This window comes from Suncus etruscus, chromosome 14, assembly GCF_024139225.1.
Source record: "Suncus etruscus isolate mSunEtr1 chromosome 14, mSunEtr1.pri.cur, whole genome shotgun sequence".
Lineage (NCBI taxonomy): Eukaryota > Metazoa > Chordata > Mammalia > Eulipotyphla > Soricidae > Suncus > Suncus etruscus.
Window position 1 is genome coordinate 9,828,743 of NC_064861.1, and position 22,688 is coordinate 9,851,430.

General features: G+C 42.6%; 1 protein-coding gene across 1 annotated transcript in view; it reads left to right on the plus strand.

Annotated features, from left to right (window-relative positions):
* ANK2 (ankyrin 2) overlaps positions 1-22,688 on the plus strand; it is a 274,592-nt gene that overhangs the window by 174,173 nt on the left and 77,731 nt on the right. Inside the window, 5 exon segments of the mRNA XM_049786554.1 lie at positions 1,202-1,399; positions 7,246-7,344; positions 8,085-8,183; positions 11,499-11,597; positions 12,439-12,537. Of these exon segments, the coding sequence (XP_049642511.1) occupies positions 1,202-1,399; positions 7,246-7,344; positions 8,085-8,183; positions 11,499-11,597; positions 12,439-12,537 (594 nt within the window).

Consider the following 22,688-nt stretch of genomic DNA (forward strand, 5'->3'; position numbering starts at 1 on the left):
TTTCTTTTAACTACACCTGGAATTTGGTGTTTGGCTCTTATAAACCAAGTGTGAGTTCCTCTAATTCTCTTCATAATCACCAGCTAAATTGTAAAGTTATGATCTTTTTTTTTTTTTTTTTTTTTTTTTTTTTTGGTGTTTGGGTCACACCCGGCAGCGCTCAGGGGTTACTCCTGGCTCTGTGCTCAGAAATTGCTCCTGGCAGGCTCGGGGGACCATATAGGATGCCTGGATTTAAACTACTGTCCTCTGCATGCAAGACAAATGCCATACCTACATGCTATCTCTCCAGCCCCGAATTTTTATCTTAAAACCCCATTGACTGCAGAATTGAAGGGGAGATCCATGGCTTGCATTGATCAAGTGCCGTAGGAACCAGTGTTGCTTCTGAAGGCATTTCCACGTTCATGCAACTTCCAAAGACCTGGACAACATAATTTTCATCTCTATGCTCTCAACTAGGGATTTAATACAGGGTTGCTACATGGATATAATGTGTAGTCCAGCCAGGAGTATGTTATCTCCATGTTAGACAATAATGCCATTCTAACCTATATTAATGAAATGATCCAAAGTATTACTATATTATTACTATGATTGTGTGTGTTTTGGGGTCGACCTGGTGATGCTCAGGGATTACTCCTGGCTCTGCACTCAGGGATCACTCCTGGGAGACTTGAGGGACTATATTGGATGTTGGGGATTCAACCCTGGTTGGCCACGTGCAAGGTAAACACCCTCCCCGCTGTGCTATTATTATTATTACTATTATTACTATTACTATTATTATTATTTATTATTATTATTATTATAGCCTCACTCATGACCTCTCCCCTAGCATGTTATCATTAAAGAGTAGGGTGCCCACATGGGGCTTCTTATAGGAGAAGTAAGAAGGAACAAGATCATTTGACCTGCTGTGGCTCTGCAGGTGAGAATAGATCTTCTAAGGGAAAGACTTAAAGTTGGGGCTTGCTGTTTGGGTCTGTCCTACAGTCAGATGTGGTACCATGTAACATGGGCCACAAAGATTTAGGGGTTGACTAGATGGAAACAGTGTAGGGGGAAGGTGTAGTCACTTTCAGGTCCCTTTCATCCTTGTCTGTGATACCTGTGGCTAAGCGAGGCTCCTTCCCAGGCAGCAACCCCACATCTCAGGTTGTATCTGCTGATAGAGCCTTGTCCTTGTCTGTCCCTCTAGAATGGCTACACGCCTCTGCATATTGCCGCCAAGAAGAACCAGATGCAGATTGCGTCTACACTTCTGAACTATGGAGCCGAGACCAACATCGTCACCAAGCAGGGTGTCACCCCACTGCACTTGGCCTCACAGGAGGGCCACACGGATATGGTCACCTTGCTGCTGGATAAAGGAGCCAATATCCACATGGCCACCAAGGTACTCAGGCCCAGTCTCTAGTAGCTGCCAACAGGCTTTGGGTGAATGTGAGCAGAGAATAGTCGAGGTGGCCTAGGGCAGAGGCATGGGGACAGTCAAAGGTGAACAAGAGAAGTCTGTTTCCTAGAAAACAAGGACTGTTGATGGGTTAAAATTTTGGAGGGATGGTTATGTGCAGAGAAGGAATACAGAGATGCAGAAAAGCCAGAATGAGTATCCAGTGGTCTTCCTGGGTGGGGGGCTGCCTGTTTGCACCTTTGCTCTAGTTTCACTCATCTGTCACTTGCTTTCTCTTTTACTCTTGGCCACATTTCGTCCTGACTACTTCCGGTCTCCTCTGTCTTGCTCAGGAGTCAGCATCTCTGTGGTTCATGTGGCCCAGAGTCAAGAAAGAGAAAGACAGTGAGAGACAAAGGGGAGAGAGAGAGGAGAGAGAGTGAAGAGGAGAGAGAGAGAGAAATAATGCTGAGTGGCAGGGATCCTGTGGATGGAAGCTCATAATTGGGGTGCTGGAAACTCAGTGTCAAGCAGATCTCTGCACCCACTTATTCCTGACTTGGGTATTTTGATTGTGATTGAAAAGTCAATATTTTAATTTATTTAGGGGAGAAGTATGGTGCCACACCTGGTGGTGGTCAGGGTGACTCCTGCCTCTGTGCTCAGGGCTTACTCCTGGATGGGGAGTATATGCGATGCCAGAAACTGAACCAGGGTTGATTTTGCAAGGCAGGCACCATAGCCCTATATTGTCTTTCCAACCCAACAACCAGTATTTGTTATACAGGATCACAATTATTTTAGTCTTTCTGAGGAAATGGTCTCTGTGGACTACACTAAACACTTATCAGGGTCAGGGATGTCAGGAGGAAACTACTCAAATGTGCATGTTTCCAAGTACACTATAAAGTGCCCTTTTCTCTCTATCTCTCTGACTACTTATATCTGCCCAACTGCCTGACACTTTTTTATATTCACTCTGTGGAGCCAGTGCTAGAAACAGAAAACTGGGCCTCTACTCAATCAGTTGGTTCATCATTTTGATTTTCTTTGTTTGGTGGCGGGAGGAGGGGGAGATTGGGCCATACTCAGGGAGTGGTGGTGCTCAGGGAGTTAGTTACTCCTGGCTCTGCCCTCAGAAATCGCTCCTGGCAGGCTTGGGGGACCATATAGGATACCAGGGATTGAACCTGGGTCCATCCTGGGTTGGCCACATATAAGGCAAATGCCGTAGCACTCTGCTCTGACCCCAGATTCTATTTTATTTATTTTTGGTTTGGGGTCACAACCATCGTTGCTCTTAGGAATCACTCCTGGTAGTGCTCAGGGTCCCTATGGGAGGCTGGAGAATTGATCTTGGGTTGGCTGGCTGTATGCAAGATACTGCACTATCTCCGGCTCCACCGTATGGTTTTGATATCCCAGTGCTCTTGGTAAAGACACATAAGGTGGGTTTCATGAAAATGAAGTTATGAAGGATTTTGCTCTTGGTAAAGACACATAAGGTGGGTTTCATGAAAATGAAGTTATGAAGGATTTTCTTCAACCACATTCAGTGCTGTACTCAATTTTCATTGTTGAGTTTGTTCTTCGGTGCATTCTACTGAAAATTGGTCTCAGTATCTGTAATCTTTGTTAGGAAAGTTTCACAATTATCCTTTAGAAAGAGCTACAAACAAGGCCATTTGTTTAGTTTGTATCAAGAACCCTGTGACATGTTATTATTTTTTTTCTTTCTAATCACTCAGAAGCCTTCTAGTACCTTCTTTAGCTCTGACACACTTCTCTGCTCTCTATCAAAAGACATCCTTCCCCTTTTGGTAGAGTATGGTATGAGGATATTATAGCTTCATTCTTCCATCTAATCTTTTTCTTTGAACAAGAAGGACCATGAAAATGATGGATCTGGTTCACCAACTAGCCAGATGTGCAAGTGTGGGTTTCCGGTGGCTGCTAAATCCTGTCATTTGTACATTACTAACCCACTGGGGATACTCCCCTCATGCTCCCCTCATGGAACCAGTGGGAAACTATTTCATTTCATGTTCGTTTACAAAGGGTCTGCAAGAGTTTATTGTTAGTGACAAACAAATCTTCCTTTGGAAACAACAGGAGAAATCCATAAACAAATCCAGAAAACTTTAGAGGAGGCTGAAAATTGCGTGTGATGTTGCATGTGCCTGAGTAGCCAGTGCTTTTGATAGTGTGAGTTTTAATCCACCAGGCCTGAAAGGCACTCAGCATGTCTGCATTGGTGCAAATCTTCCAGATATTTCATTCCTTTAGGGGTTGTTTGGGCAGCCAGTCAGCAAATAGTTACTGCATGTTTTTGAGTTGTGCATCTGGCAATGGAGGAAATGATTGAGTTTTGAATCAGAATATAACAAAGTTACAATGCTGATTTTAGGATAATGTGGTTCCCTGAAAACAAAGTTTAAAACTTTAGTAAATACATTCAGATGTATTTAAATAATAGCACTATAGGTAGAATTGATGTTTTATAAAGATAGCATTTCTTTTTTTTTAAATATGTTTTTATTTAAGTAATATGATCATAGTTGGGTTACAGTCATAACCAAAACACCCCCCCCTTCACCAGTGTAACATTACCCCTCCCCCCTTCCCATCCCCTGCCTGTATTCGAGACAGGCATTCTACTACAGTTATTTGATTTTAAGTTCAGTAAGTTGTATTTTTTTCCTTAAAGGATAAGAGTAAAAAAATATAATAATAAAGGCATTATAGTGGCAATCGCCGTTGTTTGCATAGGTCCAGAAAAATGGGGAAAATGGAAAAAAAAATCCTTGACCTGATTACAAAAGGGCCTCACCACAGAAGTTTATTGGCATAAGACCAACTCTGGGTTCCAGGCATACCAGTCCGTATTCAGATGCATTTAAATAATAGCACGATAGGTAGAATTGATGTTTTATAAAGATAGCATTTCTTTTTAAAATTTATTTTTATTAAAAAATGTGGGGGTGGGGTCTGAGCAGTAGAACAGGGGTAGGGTGTTTGCCTTGCATATGGACCACCTGGATTTGGTTTCTAGCATCTCATCCCCAAACCCTCCAGGATTAATTCCAAAAAAATTTTCTTGGTTTTGGGGCCACACCTGGTGATGCTAACTCTTAAGTTCTATGCTCAGGGGACCATATGGGATGTCAGGGAGCAAACTAAAGTTGGCCTCATGCAAGGCAAGTGTTAAGCCCTATGATACTTCTCTTGTCCCATAGCTTTGACTTTTGGATGGTATTATAAGATAATGCAACTGAAAATATACTACCTAAGATAACAAAATGGATAGTACATTTTCTATTGTTATTGAAAAGTACATATCTTCTTTTTCAATTTAAAACTAACTGAAAATTTCACTTTCTAAATGATCATTTCACAATAAAAACTGAGAATATAAATATTCCTTATCTTTATTCAATCTCTGTATACTTGTGCAATCAATGCAATAGTTGAGTTTACTAGAGTATTTTAGAAAATTATTTTAAAGAAGGAAAGTCAACATCTTCTGTTTTCTTGATTTGCTAGAAAGGTTTGCATAATCTGACATGGATATGAAAATGGACTGTAATAAAATATAAAGGATTTTCTTTGTGATAGTTAGCTGACATTTTGTAGAAAATCCATCAAGAAGACATTGTAGAAAATTGCAGTGATTGGAAAAGCCATTAACATTAACAGCTTCAATAACATTTTTAAGAGTGGTCCAAAAATAAATGAATTTTTAAAAAAGAAAAGATGGAGCATTTCTATTAAAAGGAAATGTTTTCTCCCTGGAAGTCACTGACAATGAGTCCTATTTAAAAAAAGGAAAGAGAGAGAAAGATAAACACTTTTATTTGCTATTCTATTAGGAGAAAATCAAATTGTGGAAGACTCTTTGGTCTGAATGTTCATCCTGTTTATACTTTAGGACTATAATAATAATTTGTTTAGATGTGAAATGGACTTTATCCTACAAATGTGTGTTACTTATCTCATGCTGATGGCTCATGAAATTCAGAAGAGTTCTGTAAGCATAGAATTTTGTGTCCATGGAAAATCTCTCTGTCTCTTTTTCTTTCTGTCCTTGTCTCCTCTCTCTCTGTCTCTCTCTCTCTCTCTTTCTTTCTCTCTCTCTCTTTGTATCTTTTTGTCTCTCCCTATCTCTTTGTCTCTGTCTGCCTCTCTCTCTTTCCTTGCCTAAGAAATGACTTGTTCATTTTAAAGGCCAGCGGTTTCTGATTTCTAGAAGTCACCATTTGGCTGGAAGTCATGGATTTGAAGGGAAATGGCTTGACTTTCTCACCTTGTGTCAAGCCATTTCTCACCCTAATTGTGAGCAGGCCTGCCCCCACAACCTCCCCACAAAGCTCAGGAGGGAAGGGAGTTCTGCTGTGTGTGTGTTTGATCCCCAGTATCTCATCCCTCTCCTCTTCCCAAATGTTAATTGGGTAGGTCCTGCATGTGAACTGGGGATTAAGAATTGCTGACTCAAAGCACAAGCAAGCCACTTCACTTTACAGCTGCAGAATGCTCTGGAGGAGGATGAACATAGTTAAATTTGAACAATAATATGGATAGGGAACTCCCATATACATGTTCACTAGAATATAAGTCTTATAAGGCCTGAAACTTTTGATATAGAAAGTACTGAGACATGGCCCGGAGTGATAGCATAGAGGTAGGGCATTTGCCTTGCAAGCTGCTGATCCTGGACAGATCTGGGTTCAATCCCCGGCATTGCATATGGTCTCCTGAGCCTGCCAGGAGAGATTTCTGAGCAAAGAGCTAGGAGTAAACCCTGACTGCCTCGGTGTGTCCAAAAAACAAAAACAAAAAAAAGTACTGTTATAGAAAATATTGATATTGAAAGTATTCTTTGTTCACTTGTAACTTAAGTATGGCACAGACTTGAGGTCCTGGTGTTCAGCATTTTACATCCCACTGACCAATTTAAGGTGCTGCATAAGGCTGCTCCCCATAACATTCAGAACAATTGTTTCCCCAAAGAGGGGCCATCTAGGGAGGTGGTAGTGGACTTGAGTGTAGTTGAAGGTATTTTCTGTTTGTTCTTTCAAAGAAGGTAGATTGCTAGAGAGCAATGGGTGGGTTACTATATTTTTCCCCCTGAAACAGGGGTAGCAAGTCAAATAAGTTTGGGAATCTATGGTTAGAGAATCACCCTTCTCCCAATATTATACTGGTTTCATTTATTGTTTGTTTGTTTTTGGGCCACACCTAGCTGTACTCAGGGCTTTTTCCTAGCTCTGTGCTCAGGGATTACTCCTATCAGGCTTGGGAGATTATATGGGATGCCAAAAATCTCACCCAGGTCAATTGCATAAAAGGCAAACGCTCTACTCCTTTATCTGCTGCACTATCACTCTAGCCCTAGTAGATTGTCTTTAAATGCTGGAGAAAATTATACTGAACTGCATATCTGTATTTTTCTTTTTTTTTTAACAGTGATATTATGTTTTATTGATGAAAATAGGATGACTTCTACAGTTCTAAAGTAGAAGGAGTAGTTGATGGTGGATCAATTATTTAAGAGACTCAAAAGGTTGAGCAGGAGTCCAGATGGGTCTGAAAGGAGTGTTGTCCCAAGCTGAGGTGTTTCCAAATCACCGCATAATGGAAGGATCCACTAAAAAAAAACTGTGATTAGCTCTGCTTGTTGATCAACTTCGGATATGTTTTTCTATGACAGTTTGGAGAGTTTGTCCTAATAGCTAAAGGGGCTCTGGGGAAGAACCTGCAGGATCTTTCCAGAAGGCAGTGTGATATGTGAGAGGGTATGTTGCATCTTCAAATGTTCCTCAAGTGTCCCTCTGCATCCATTGTTTCCACAGAGCGGCCTCACCTCCTTACACTTGGCAGCCCAGGAAGATAAAGTAAACGTCGCTGATATCCTCACCAAGCATGGGGCTGACAAGGATGCTCACACAAAGGTAAAGTCCATCACATCATGGTCAGTACTAGGATAGCCTCTGCATAGGGTAATTTTTTTCTATTTAAACGACCATAAGTATTTATCCACCTTTATGTAAGCAGCATAATGCTGCTCACAAGCCCACTGTGCTGTCGTTCCACCATTGTTGCTGGAACAGGGTCCATGTGGACTGCAGGATATCAAAACCCTTTGCCAAAAGATGCCAGGGGCTGGAAAGATAGTCCAGCGGGTAAGGCACTTGCCTCACAAGTGGCTAACCCAAGTTTGATTCCCAGAATCCCATATGTTCCCTCAACCCAGTTAGGGATGACTCTTGAGCACTCAGGTTGTGGTCCCAAAACAACAACAACAACAACAACAACAACAGAAAGATCTTAATTTTATAGGCTTTTATTCCTTATCACTTCAGTGAATCATGAGAATTTATACTTATTATTTTCCAGTATTAATTTGTTGCCAAGCCCTTGATCTTGAACTGGATTTCTTCTTTCATATCATTAACGTCTTCAAGTCTAACTTCAAGTTCAGAATCTTTACTGCATCTCCTAGGACCAAGGCCTTCTTGTATCTCTATTTGTATTCACATGGTGCTTGAATAATCTGGTTAGAAATGTGTATACCATCACGTAGGACTTCATTCCATCCTCCCCAAAACCATATCCTTTCTCATACCCCTCCTCTTTAGTATAAACTTATTTGAGCAGAGACTTATTTCTTGTTTATTTTTCATATTTATAGCTTGGCTACACTCCTTTAATTGTGGCCTGTCACTATGGGAATGTAAAAATGGTCAACTTCCTTCTGAAACAGGGAGCCAATGTCAATGCCAAAACTAAGGTAAGGTGTTTTCAGAGTCATCTTTTTATAGTCTCAGAAGCAAATTCATATCTTTACATAAGCATATTTGCAACTGAATTAAAGTAAAGTTACTGTTAAATTATCATACTCTTAGCATTGTCATAAAGTGTCATACTCTTAGCATGGGACATTCGAACTTTTAACTTTAGAGAAAAAATTCAGCTACTTAATTTCTAGACAAATCTTGATTTCTCTTGAAATTGTGTTTTGAAGCTTATTTAGAAGTTCTAATATGAATTCTTATATATAAGCTCTAAATGCTATTTTTTCTTTTGAGTCAACTCAAATAGGAGCTCTATGAGAAATAATTCATAGGAATGCAGTATTCTGAAAGGCATAAATGCAACATTATGCTTGGAACTTAAAGATGTTTACCATCTATTTTTATTAAATGACGTTTGAAATGTTTATAACATTTAGGATCTAGACATTGTGCTAATCATTTGGGTGTTTTCTCTAAAGTATTATCTGTACTGAGATTGGCTAAAAGAGCAAAATCATTTTAACTTTTCATGTTTAAGAAAGTGAACTGCTTTGGACACTGTATCTCTTCAAGGAATTGCTCAATAGTTGCATATTTCCAAGTATGTTCCTTTAATAAATACTATTTTTTGTCACATAGAATGGCTCTTGGAAAGAAAAAATTATGTTTTTTTTCCTCACATGTCAATGTAACCATAGTTACTAAAATTTTGTTTTGTTGCTATGAAAATGTATTGCTTTAGTTCTCAAACATTCATGAGTTGCTACAAAAACTTAAGAAAGAAAATTAATTCCATGGGACTCTTAGTTCCTTCAAATGTGAAGGAGACTCTGGACATCAGCTTGAGACAAACCAGATTTGGTTGATTATTTAATCTGCAAAGAGACTTAGAACTTTATATGAAAAAGGAAAAATGTTTTTTCTTTAATGGGGTGTGGTCACATCTGGCAGTGTTCAGAGGCTATTCCTGACTCTGTGCTCAGCGATCACTCTTGGTTGTGCTCAAGGGACCATCTGAGGCGCCAGGGGTTGAATCAGTGTTGGCCATGTGCAAGGCAGGTGCCTTATCCTATGTTATGTCTGTGATCCCAAAAGAAGTTTTCTTTCTAGAATATGCTTTAAAAATAAGGGAACTTTTCTATGTGATTAAAGAAGTGTGCTAGTATTTTCATATAGCTTTGGATTAGCTAAAAAAAAAAAAAGTCATCATTGATATGATTGCTCCTTTATCAAACATTGGGCATTTCCATCTTATCACTGAGAAGTCAGAGACTGGAGAGACAGGGAGAAGCTAATAGTTAAGCTAGAATTCTTCTCAGCTAAAGAAGCCAAAGTTACTCAGTTAAGGGCCAATTAAGGTCAACTGAATTGTCTTGTAAACTTTTGGGTTTCTCCAGAATTGCCTGGCTAACATCCTTATGACCCTGAGTTAGGAAAGGGTCAGATTAACCTGGGGTGTGGGGGTATGGTCTTCTCTTTTTCTTCTCTTCCCTCCTATCCTCTCCTCTCCCATCCCCTCTTTCCTCCCCTCATTTCCCTCTCCCATTCCTTCTCTTTTATCCCCCTTCTTTTCCTCCCATCTTCTCTACCCTCCCTTCTCCTCGCCCCTCCCCTCCCTTCTTGTCCTCTTCTCTTCCTCTGCAAATAGCATTGTTCAGGGCTTAGTCTTGGTTCCGCACTCAAGAATCACTCCTGGCACGCTTGGGGAACCATATGGGATGCCAGGGATGAAACCTGGATAGGTGGCATGCAAGGCAAGTGCCCCCTGAAAAATTCCTAAGAAAAGAATATCATGGACTTTATGCTCCCTGTGTCCATGCACTACTTGATTTGTGATCAGAACCCCCTATGCAATTCTGGAACCCCGAAATTGACTTCTGCATATATAGTTCCTGGCAGAGCTACTGAACAAACATGGTGGCACTGGCACTGTCTAGTCTGAGGTTGCTTGGATGGGGAGACTGACACCCTCAACCAACTATGCCTTATGGGTAGAAATACCACTGCACACATAGATGGACTCTGGTGGTCTCTAGGGGGACAGAGAGAAAAAATATGAGTGCTGGTTATGAGTGACAATGTTGGTCAGTATAAGCAGCTCTGCTAAGTAGCTGTTTTGAATGTAGCACCCATGGTAACTGGGTTGATAAACACAGACACCATCTCAACAGGTGAGGCAAAGAAGAAAGTTCTCTGTCTATTCTTGGTGCTCAGGTTTCCCGACAGAGGCCCTGAACTTGGGAGAGTGGGCATCATTCATTCATTCACTCATTCCTTCACCCACTCAGAGTGGAGTGCCTGTTATTTCCAGGGCACCTTTATCTTCACAGTGATAATAAGGAAAGATCCCAGAGGGGCCTGAGTGATAGCACAGTGGTAGGGCATTTGCCTTGCATGCAGCCAACCCAGGAGGAACTCGGTTCAATTTCCAGCATCCCACATGGGTCCCCCCACCTGCCAAGGGTGATTTCTGAGTGCAGAGCCAGGAGTAACCCTTGAGTACTGCCAGGTGTGGCCCCAAAACCAACCAATAATTTTTTTTAAAAGAAAGATGCCAGAGAATATACATGAGTTCTGGACTTTGGCCCAACATGGAGGCGCTGTATGGAAGTTTCTCCAAGAATTCCAAGTCCAGTGCTATTAGTCTAATGACGGTTAAGAGGCAAACAGGGGGTGGTCTCACACACACCCATAGTGACCCTCAGGAATCTTCCTAGGAGGGCAACTTTAGCCAGACTGTGGCAAAGAACCTTGGTCTGAGACAGACTGTTCTTCCAAAAGGCCACTGCTCTGGAAACTTGCTGGGTCATTGTGGTCACTTGTGTGTATGATCAAAGCTCTCCTCTGGAAGAACCTAAGTTTCCTTCTGTTGACCTAGAACCCCTAAAGCTCAATCACCCTGCAAGGTTGCTGGGGAGGAAAGATGGAAACCCATACATAGGTAGAGGTTTCTAAGATCTCGAAGACAGGACGTGGAATCTCCGTGTGCCAATGATCTTTCTCCCTTAGACCTCTCCTTCTCTCACCCTCCGTTCCCATTTTTAATGCTATAATTTGTCTGCCTGGTGAGAAGGAGGCTGCCTACCAGCCTGGTAAATCTCATCCCTCTCCTCACTCGGCTTCTCAGAGCAGAAGGTGTGAGGGAGGGTTTGCTGCCTCGAAATGGGGCACTCGGGGCCCCAAAATAAAACAAAGTGGGTGCGCCTGCTTTTGTTGTCAGGAGCACCCCGAGCGGTTCAACATGAAGGCTAACCTAGTTTTCTCCTCCTTCTTTTCCTCCTGCACAACCCCGCTGGGGTCCCCCCTTGCAGAATGGCTACACCCCTTTGCACCAGGCCGCCCAGCAGGGCCACACACACATCATTAACGTCCTTCTGCAGCACGGGGCAAAGCCCAACGCCACCACCGCGGTAAGCAAGGGTAGGAGTGGAGTGGGAACAGGCTGGAGGCCTCCCGCTTCCCCTCTCTACCCTGGACTTTTGGACAGCTCGGTTTAGTTTAGTTTATTTGTTTTATTTTCTGCAGAGCTCTTCTTCCTGGGCCGGTGCAGGCGGGTGGGGGTGAGGGGAAAGCAAAGCGAGGCATGCATGACTCAGCCCTCTCTAGGGAGCTTGGGGCCCTGCAAGCTGGCTTCTGGAAAGTTCTTTTGCTCCTCTGCAGCTGGCGCTCAGATGCGCGCGCCAGCCCCTCCTCGGACTCCCCGCTGCCTCCTGGCCAGTCTGCGGGGAGCCCCGTTTTCCCAGGCTGCCGCGAGGCTGTTGAGATGCCCAGGACCACGCGGGTGCCGGGCTGCCTGCGGGCGCTGGCCTTGCTGCTAGAGGCTAACGGTGCCCAACCGTGCCTCTGTCCCTAAGAGTCCCTCGGAGGCTTGGCCCCGAGGGCTGGCCTCTGGGCAGAGGAAAGGGGGTTTCGTGGGCGCGTCCTAGCCCTAGAGGGCCGCCTTCATTCTTCTTTCCCGGGGCATCTTCCCCCAAGTCCTGGGCAGAGCGTTTCGAAGCAACCCGCGCAGGGTTAAAAGCAGCCCGAGCAGCCTTCTGCCTGCTCGCAGCTGCATGCTCGCGGGGTTGCCATGGGGACCCGGGCTGGGCGCTCGAGGCTCGGGCGCTGCAAAGGCAGATTCCGAGGCGATGCTCCAGGCGAGCGCTTGTCCGGACCTCGGACCTCGCAGCCGTGCTGGGCACCTGGGACGCGGCGACGCTGAGCTCCGCGGCCCCGCGCCCGACCCGCGGCCTCTCCGCCTCCCCGTTGCAGAATGGAAACACCGCCCTGGCCATCGCCAAGCGCCTGGGCTACATCTCCGTGGTGGACACGCTGAAGGTGGTGACGGAGGAGGTGACCACCACGACCACGGTGAGTCCGCAGGCGGGCAGAGTCCTGGGCGTCGCGGTGCAAGCGAGCGCTCCGCCCGGGCCCGGAGGTTTGCCGCCCGACTCGCGCTTGCATTTGAGGTTGTGTCCCCAGAGAGGTGCCTTTGCCCCCGCGGCCGGGGGTGCTGGGCACCCCCGGAACGGGAGGTGGAGCTGGGGCACCCTTTGCCCGTCTTAACCAGCTTAAGGCTCTAAGAAAACCAGTGAAGTGAGAGAGAGAATTGGAGGATTTTTTTTCTGCCTCTTCTGCAGTTGTTCTAGTGTCGGCGTCCGCCCTCTGCTGGTGCCAGTTTGGCACCCACTAGGCAAACTTGGCCCAGGTGGAAGCTACCAATCTCTACAGGACCCACCTGGTGGTCCTAGCTATACTTAGACTCAGGAATTACTCCTGGCAGTGCTCAGGGGCACCCTCTGGGACGCCTGGGATCGAAGGGATGACAGCATGCGAAGCAAAAGCCCTCCCCACTGCCTTATCGCTTGGGCCCCCAAAGGAAACTTGAGGCTGACATGAGCTGGTCCTGTTAAACTGGGCCTGAACCATGTTTACTGGAAGCCTTGGTTGGGTGAGGGACACAGAACTGAGCTTAGAAGCGCCGGGCTCTGTGCATACATTTATTATTATCTTCTTATTTTTATCAGAAGCTCTTGACTTCCTCTTTGTTAAGTAGGATATTACAGGTAGGCAGCGGGATAGGCTGCTTTATCGAGACAATCCTAAATCCACGTATAAAACTAGTGAAGAAGACATGAATAAATGCCCCCAACTAGAAATGAGGCTTATAGGGTTTTACAATATTTGTTTCCTTTGATAGGTGTGTTGAGGGGGGAGGTAGAAGGCGGGTGGAGATCTGAATTTTGTTCTTGAGGCTGATACAGCAAATTCTTGCTGATGGGCGGGGGGAATAAAGTGAATAGTGTCGGCCAGCTAGGAAATTTTAAATAGCATATAAGGAATTATTAATGAGTAGTTAAGGCTAGGCTTAAATGGGAAAGACAGATCCCACTGTCTTCTCTTGCAGAAGCATGGCAATGCTGGTGGCTGGCCTGTCCCATTATTATTAGCTTTTTAAAGATCTAAAGTAATGCTTCAATAAGTTAGAGGGGAGAAAAGCAAGTGAAGTCCATGTAGGTACTGTAGTTCTGTGTCACTTCCAGCATGTAGCTAGCTGCCTCCAGGTTGTTTTTTTTTTCCGTTGCTGTATGATTTCAGGAAACTCTTTGGCACTGCACCTGCACAGAAACCGTGTGTCCGTCACAGATAAGGGATGATTCAGTGGCAAACTTTACCAATTTGATCTTGGAAGATCTTGCCAGTCTGAATCTGGTCCAACCAAGCACTGGTTGGTACTCACGTGCACGTATTTATCGAAGCGGCCACTAGGTGGCGCGCTGCCATCTCCCACTACCACCACCCCTTCCTCCTCCCTTCCATCCTGCTTTGTATGTTAATCTTGTGAATTCCTTTCCTTGCTGTATAGTGGAGTTTTCAATGTATGTGCTGGATTCTGTGTTGGGCTTGGAGGACTCTGCTTAAAGCACCACTCCTTCCCACTACTGACCTGGGGATGGAGAACGAAACTTAGGTTTTGTAAGTAAATAGGTTCTTTTCTAAGGAGCACACCAACAAAACTAGCACTTCCATTTCAGGGACCGCAGGCTCCTAAATGTTGCTTAAAGTGCCCAGTTATGCAAATATCTATTTTAAAAACAGAAGCGTTTTTTTTTTTTAATATTGTGTCCCAACAACTTATCAGAAACCTGGCCAGAAAAATCAAGTCTCTTGTCTGGTTTCAACTTATTACTAGCTCTTCAGGTCTATGTGAACAGTTTTCAAACTCTGAGTTTCCAGCTGTTCTCCCTGCCCACTAACTGAGCCGCAATTCTCAGCAAAGCCTGTGGAAAGAGAAAACAAGTTTTTAGGTGGAAAGGCAAATATATAGCCTACAAAGGTTTCTTTCTGTCAGTTGGGACACTATAATAATAGTCATCTCCATGAACTTAAGCAAAGTCTCCCTATACCTAAGTGGGTAGTTTGGTTACAGACTGATGATGGTCTGTCTGTCTTTACTTCTCTTATAGTTGGATTGTTCTCCCAGAATTGTGACTTTTGTTGCTTTGCGGAATGGAATTTTGAGTCTTCTGTCTAGAATCTTTTTCCCTTTGCCATTTTTGTTATTTTCCACAAAATGATGTTATTATTAGTAATGAATTAATATTAAAATTTATTAATATTTATTTTAATGTTATTAAAGTTAACTAATATCAAGCATGGCAGTTTAATTAGTTACCATTAATACTGAAATTTATACCAAGATATCCACAACAAACTCAAATTTAGGTTTCCAGATTAAAAAAAGCATATTTTTATCTTCTCTAACATCACTATTTTGCTTAAAGTACTTTTTTTTTTTTTTTTTTTTTTTTGGTTTTTTTTGGGCCACACCCGGCAGTGCTCAGGGGTTGCTCCTGGCTGTCTGCTCAGAAATAGCTCCTGGCAGGCACGGGGGACCATATGGGACACCGGGATTCGAACCAACCACCTTTGATCCTGGATCGGCTGCTTGCAAGTCAAACGCCGCTGTGCTATCTCTCCAGGCCCGCTTAAAGTACTTTTAACTAAGTAATCTAATCAGAATTTTTTAATGAATGCTGTTGGTTGTGGCCCACAAAACAAAAACAAGGAAGTAAAAGAATGTTGTCACCCAATTTTCTATTTAAAAATCCACTTCTTGGCATCTATCTACACAAAGCACTGATCTGATAGAATATGTATATACATAAATTCTTTGAAGCATTGAGTACAATAGTCAGGGTATGGAAACCACCTAAAATGAATGGATATAGAAGCTTTGGCTATATATATTTACACACACATTGGAATATTATGCAGTAAAGAAAGATAAAATGCTGCAGTGTGTTGCAGCTGGCATGGAACTGGAGGGTAAAATCCACATCCCAATAACTTTGTGGATTTGTTTTTGTGCCACAACTCTTAGAGCTCTGTGCTCAGGGGTGACCCTGGCTTGGGTGGGAGACCCACACAGGTGCTGGGGATCAGACCCGGGCCTCCTACGTACCAAGCTTATATTTACTCAGTATAATGGAGTTTGGGGTCCTTATTGGCTAGCTTTTGAGGGGAAATCCAGATCTTTTCATTGATTAGAAGCCCAAATTGTCCTTGTACAAAAATCATCAAATTTGAACGCTAGGTGCTGGGAACAGGGGTGGAGGGAGGACAACACTGGTGGTGGGAATGGCCCTGATTCATTGTCACTATGTACCTTAAATATTACTGTGAAAGATATGTAATTCACTTTGGTCACAATAAAATTATATATAAATATATATATAAAGCTGAAGCATCCAGGGGACTCAAAAGAAATTCAAGAATGTATTCAGTGTTATGAAGAAATATGTTGTAAGGTCTATTCAACTTGGTATAATAAAATGTCATAAAAGCAAAAAGAAAATTAAATGCTAGATTGTAGGAATACAAATCCTAGAAATATATATAAAATATATTATATATATCTAGAAAATATTTTTTTCTTTTGGTTTTTCTTTTTTCTTTTTTTTTTTGGTTTTTGGGTCACACCCGGCGGTGCTCAGGAGTTACTCCTGGCTGTCTGCTCAGAAATAGCTCCTGGCAGGCACGGGGGGACCATGTGGGACACCAGGATTCGAACCAATCACCTTTGCTCCTGGGTCGGCTGCTTGCAAGGCAAACGCTGCTGTGCTATCTCTCCGGGCCCTTCTTTTGGTTTTTCAGCCACACCTGCTCTCTCTCTCTCTACTCCTAGCTCTGTGCTTAGAAATTAGTCCTGGCAGACTTGGGGGAACAATCTGGGATGTCAGAAATTGAACCTAGATTGACTGTGTGCAAGGCAAATACTCTACCTGTTGTTCTATCACTCAGGCCCCTTGAAAATATTCTAGTATTTTAATCCAAGGGGGCCCTACCCAGAGTTTAGACCCCTTTTGAACTTCAGACCCATCTTCCAGTCTCCTCTATCTCCATCTCATCTTTTTTCTCTTTTTTTTTTTCTGCTTTTGTTTTGTTCTCTCTCTTTCTCTTTTTTTTTTTTTTTGTTTTGTTTTGGTTTTTGGGTCACACCTGGCAGTGCTCAGGGGTTACTCCTGGCTGTCTGCTCAGAAATAGCTCCTGGCAGGCACGGGGGACCATATGGGACACCGGGATTCGAATCAACCACCTTTGGTTCTTGATGGGCTGCTTGCAAGGCAAACACCGCTGTGCTATCTCTCCGGGCCTTCTCTTTCTCTTTTAATAATACTTTTTATCGTGACCAAAGAGTGAATAACAAACCTTTCACAGTAGTATTTAAGGTACATAGTGACAGTGAATCAGGGCCATTCCCACCATAAGGGTTGTCCTCCCTCTACCTCTTTTCCCAGCATGTGTCCCATATCTCCCCTTTATCTCTTGGAGTGCTAGTAAAACTTTTTCCCTCAGTGTATAGCTTGTTGTAGATAGGTATCGATTGTGTTGTTGACTTTAGGTTTGATGTTTAAGTTGGATTATTTTTTAATCCCACTCAATGTTCATACGGCTATTTGGTCCTGGTACTATTCATTTTTATTTTCCCCCTCAATTCATGAGGCAGAACAAGATGATTCAAGTTGTGTGGTTCTGCTAGAAGAAGACAGAGAGAGAGAGAGAGAGAGAGAGAAGAGAGAGAAAGAAAGAAAACCCAACAGTTTTACCAAAAAAAGAAAAAGAAAAACAGATAGCAGCTACCAAAAAAATAAAAAGCACCAGCAGCAAAAAAAAACAAACAAAAAAAAAACATCAAATAATAACCACAAAAGTGAAAAAGAAAGAAAAGAAAGAAAAAAGGAAGAAAAAGGGAAAAGTAAAAAGAAGAGAAAAGAAAAAATAAAATAGTATTGGTGTGGCAAGATTTTATGCACCCCCCCCCCCCATTTTGCATAGGCACAGTTAAGTATTAGGGAAGTAAGAAAGGGAATTCCCTTGGCCTAAGAGATTTAGGGTTTCTCTGCCCTTGAAGCTTACTGGTATAGGAACAACTACTGGTTCTGTACATACTCATTACTGCACCCCAAGATTTTTTTTGTGGTGCCAAGAAACTTTCCACTCAGTTGTGGATGATAAAATCAGGCCACTGTAGCTAGAGATTTTGGTATTTACACAGGTCATAGGACAAGGTCTACAATAGAGTCTTTATGATTCTAGAGGTTCTGTTCCATCATTGTTGTTGTAATCAGTCTTCTTGTAATAAGTGGTCTTGGTTTTTGCTCAGATCCTAGGCCGATGCCTAGGATAGAGTCTTCATTATGGTTCAAAAAGTTTTGCTTAGTCTCCATTGTCAAAGTCGAGCCTCTGTAATTAGAGATCTTGATTTTTGTACAAGTCCAAGGCTACAGCCTAGAGTAGGGTTTTTCTTACTGGTCTCAAGATAAGTTCTGCCCAATCATGGTTGTCAAAGTCAGTAGTCAGCACTCTTGGTTTTTACATAGATCAAAGGACGACATGTCTTCTGATTTCCTCTTACCGTTAGGTGATGTGATGGGACAACCTGCTCTTAAATCAAGTTGTTGTTTCCTAGTTGTTCGGATGTCATATCAAAACTGGCGCAAGTTGGTGCCAGAGTAGTAGTTGGATCCTGGTTTTGTTGCAGGGAACTATATCAGTTCTACATCTGGGATCTAGGGTTTGGGGTTGGACGAACACTGTCCAATTTCATGGAGACTGAGTTGTGCCCACATGACACATATTCAGGGTGGGAGGTGCCCCTGTTATAAAAAGTATGAGTTCTTATCCCTAGAAGATAAGATCTTGTTTCTGTATATATAGTTTTCCCCCTTTCTTTTTTAATATTCTTTTTTTTTGGGGGGGTTGGGTCACACCTGGTAGTGCTCAAGGGTTACTCCTGGCTCTATGCTCAGAAATTGTTCCTGGCAGGCTAGGGGGACCATATGGGATGCCGGGATTCGAACACTGTCCTTCTGCATGCAAGGCAAACATCCTACCTCCATACTATCTCTCTGACCCTATAGTTTTCCCTTTTTTACTGTGCCTATAGAAAAGCATATGGTGTCATATTGTATTGCTGGTGCTATTGTGGGTAAGAATGACAGGCTACACAGTCTCTGTGCTCTGGTTTTGTTTTTTTTTATTTGTTTGTTTTTGTTTTGTTTTGTTTTGGTCACACCCAGCAGCGCTCAGGGGTTCCTCCTGGCTCTATGCTCAGAAATTGCTCCTGGCAGGCTCAGGGACCATATGGGATGCCGGAATTCACCATCCTTCTGCATGCAAGGCAAACACCCTACCTCCATGCTATCTCTCCAGCCCCTGTGCTCTAGTTTTAACCTGATCTTTTATCCCAGGCAAGACTTTTTTTCTCAGTTTTCATACCAAGCAGAACCAAAACTGGTGAAGATAAAGAAAATATGTATATGTATATATATACTAGAACAAATAAATAAAATTAAATTAAACAAAGGTAATTGAAGAAAAAAGTGATGGAGGAGGCTACCTTTATATTTGGGAATAAACATCCTAAGATGCGTTATTATAAAGATATTAAATATACAAAGGCCTCCCAGTTAAGTCTTTTGAGATATTCTTGTGGGGGGTGAAATTCAAGGCACTTTTTTTTTTATAACACATCTTGCTTGGTCTTGAGTTTTAGGCAGCATTACGGGATCAGGTAGTGTCCTTGAGCTGGTTGTCTTTTGGAAGCTGAATCTGGTACCATGCAACAGTCCACGTTTTGAGAGGGGTAAGAAGGGCCACATAACATGAGTCAGCAGGTGTGTTGGTTGTGTTGGTTGTAGTTTCTTGCCAGGGCACGAGATGTGGGACTAAAACAGTGTCTTTTCGTTTAGGAGCTGGGTGGTGGTTTGTTGGGGCAGGAGATCGGTTTTGGTGACTAATGAGTTAAGAACTGAGGGTAAAGAGGGTTAAATAAGGAGGGATAATGGATCTGGATTGGGGGATGAGAGGATAGAAGGGAGTCTGGTGTGTAGAGAGGTAATATGTAAGAGGCGCTATATACACTATAGACATGGATTGTTTACAGTTTAGGTTTGGCAGTCAGAGAGAAGACCACTGTATAGAAACTCATGCCTGCATATCGACAGACTTTAGAGATCTATTCAAGTATTATCCTCCGGATTTTGGGCATTTCATTTCCTTTCCTAGGAACAATCTAAAATTATGAGCATTGTGGAATGATAGTTAAAATGTATAGTTGAAAATGAGGACTAGTGAGAAAGGACCCTGTGCAAGGGATCCACCTCATAGCCCCGTTTATGGCCATGGAAGGGTCTGGTTTCCCTTTCCCCATAGCCCTAGAGATCCAGCTGACCAACCTTGTCCCGAAGGTCTGGTCTGGCTCGGGGGGAGTCCCATCCCCCTGCACTAGTGTTCAGTATGGTGGCCTGTCAGCTAACTCCCCTGCTCAGTGACCCCCACATACCAGTTGGAAGAGGAACAGTGAAATCCTGGAATGTGGGGTCTGCTGAGCCAGGCTCTAGCCTAGCCCGGTTTTTCTTCATCTCATCTTGATTTGTGGTGACTTCTCTCTGTCGAGGCTTTCCCAAACCCTCAGGTTAATTTTCATAAGAAAATAGGGCCGGGCGGTGGCGCTAAAGGTAAGGTGCCTGCCTTGCCTGCGCTAGCCTTGGACGGACCGCGGTTCGATCCCCCGGTGTCCCATATGGTCCCCCAAGCCAGGAGCAACTTCTGAGCACATAGCCAGGAGTAACCCCTGAGTGTTACCGGGTGTGGCCCAAAAACCAAAAAAAAAAAAAAAAAAAAAAAGAAAATAGATATTTTAATATTAAGATTATGACAAAAATTGTGGGAAGAGGCACAGTTAGAAGGCTTTAATGTGGCAGAAAATTCAAGGTTGGCATGTGACTACACTGACCAAAAGAGTGGGGACACTAGGGTTCCCTTATAACTGAGACCCTCTCATTGTTCTGGGTGGGATAGAGAATATGGGGTACTCTGGAAGTAGTCTTCCAGAGATTGTACATACTGGAGGACATGAAAACCTGCTTTTTCTTTCACCTGGAACAAATGGTAAACCAGCACCCTTTTTGGAAACAAGTTAAGAACTTAGGGGTGTGTGTGTGTGTGTGTGTGTGTGTGTGTGTGTGTGTGTGTGTGTGTGTGTTTAGGTGTGTTTCTATTTTTCTCCTTTTGTGAATCATAGAAGGAAGTCACTCAGTTATTCATATCCTATTTATTTTGCTTTTGATGATATCCTGTTAACACTGCTCCTAGTACACTGCTCATTTTCTGTCTTTGGTTTGGGGCTACACCCACTTGTGCTCAGAACTTAATCCTGGCTCTGCACTCAGGCATCACTCCTGGTGGCATTCATAGGACTATTTGCATAGGGCTTGCAAGCTTCATATCCCCTGTACTATCTCTCTGGGCCTGACACTCCATTTGATTTGTTTCTTTTTTGGGGCCACACATAAAGCAGTGTTGAGGCAGAACTCAAGGTCACTTTTACTGGTGCTTGCGAGACCCTTTATACCATGGATTCTTTACACCAGGAATCGAACCCAGGACTTCGTGTTTTTTTAATTAATATCTTTATTTAAGCACCATGATTATAAACATGTTTGTAGTTGTGTTTCTATTATATAAAAGAACACCCCTGCTTTACCAATGTAACATTCCTATCACCAATCCCCCATCTTTGTCCTCCCCGACTCCCTGCCTGTATTCGAGGTAGGCATTCTTTTCTCTCACTCACTACCGTTGTCATGTCATGTCAGTGTGGTTATTTCTCTAATAACTCACCACTCTTTATGGTAAGCTTGATCCTATGGGCCTATCCTTTCAGCCCTCATCTCTACTATCTCTGGATATTATTACAATAATGTATTTTTATTTTTCTTAAATATCATAGATGAGTGAGATTATTCTATGTATATCTTTCTCCCTCTGACTTATTTTACCCAGCATAATAGTTTCCATGTCCATCCATGTATAGGAAAATTTTATGACTTTATTTATCCTGACAGCTACATAGTATTACACTGTGTATATGTACCACTTATCTGTTGTCAGGCATCTGAGAGGTTTCCAGATTCTAGCTATTGTAAATAGCACTGCAATAAATTAGGTGTGCATAAGGAATTTTTGTATTATGTTTTTGTGTTCCTAGGTTATATCCCTAGGTGTGGTATAGCTGGATCATATGGGAGCTCTGTTTCCAGTTTTTTTTTAAGAATCTCCATATTATTTTTCATAAAGGCTAGACTCAGCCATGAATGAGAATTCCTTTCTCCCTATATCCTTGTCAGCACTTATTGTCTATTTTCTTTGTAATGTATACCAGTCTCTGGGGTGTGAACTAGTACCTCATTGTTGTTTTGCATCTCCTTTATGATTAGTGATGTGGAGCACTCCAAGACAAATCTTAATCACAAGGATGAATCCCACAAATAAGGACAGAATACTGAAAGCATTCAAAGGAACGTCCTTAAGATTTACAGCAGACCTGTCACAAGAAACCCTTGAGGCCAGAAGGTAGTGGTGGGATATAGTGACAAAACTCAACGAAATGAAATGTACCCTGCTAGACTCACTTTCAAGTCTAATGTATAAGGAAATATACATAGCTTTATGGATAAACAACAGCTCAGAAACTTTACAGATTCAAAACCAGACATAAAAGAAAAACTGAAAGGTCTTCTTTAAGACAAGACAGACCAAAAGATACGCCAAACTTCTACACAAAGATACACTAAATCTGATAACTATTATCTCTCTCAATGTCAATGGACTAAATGCACCAGTTAAGAGACACAGAGTGGCAAAATGGATCAAAAAGCTGAATCTATCATTCTGCTGCTTACAAGAAGCACATCTGAATAGTCAGAACAAACAGAGACTCAAAATCGAAGACTGGAGGAAAATCATCCAAGCAAACAACTTTCTTAAAAATGCTGGAGTGGCCATATTAATATCAAATGAAACAAACTTTAGTCTTAAAAGTTATGAGACAAAGATGGACATTTTGTCATAATTAATGGATAGTACAACAAGAAGAAAGCACACTCCTAAACATATATGCACACAATGAGGGACCAGTAAAATATTTAATACAATTGTTGACAAATAAAAGAAGA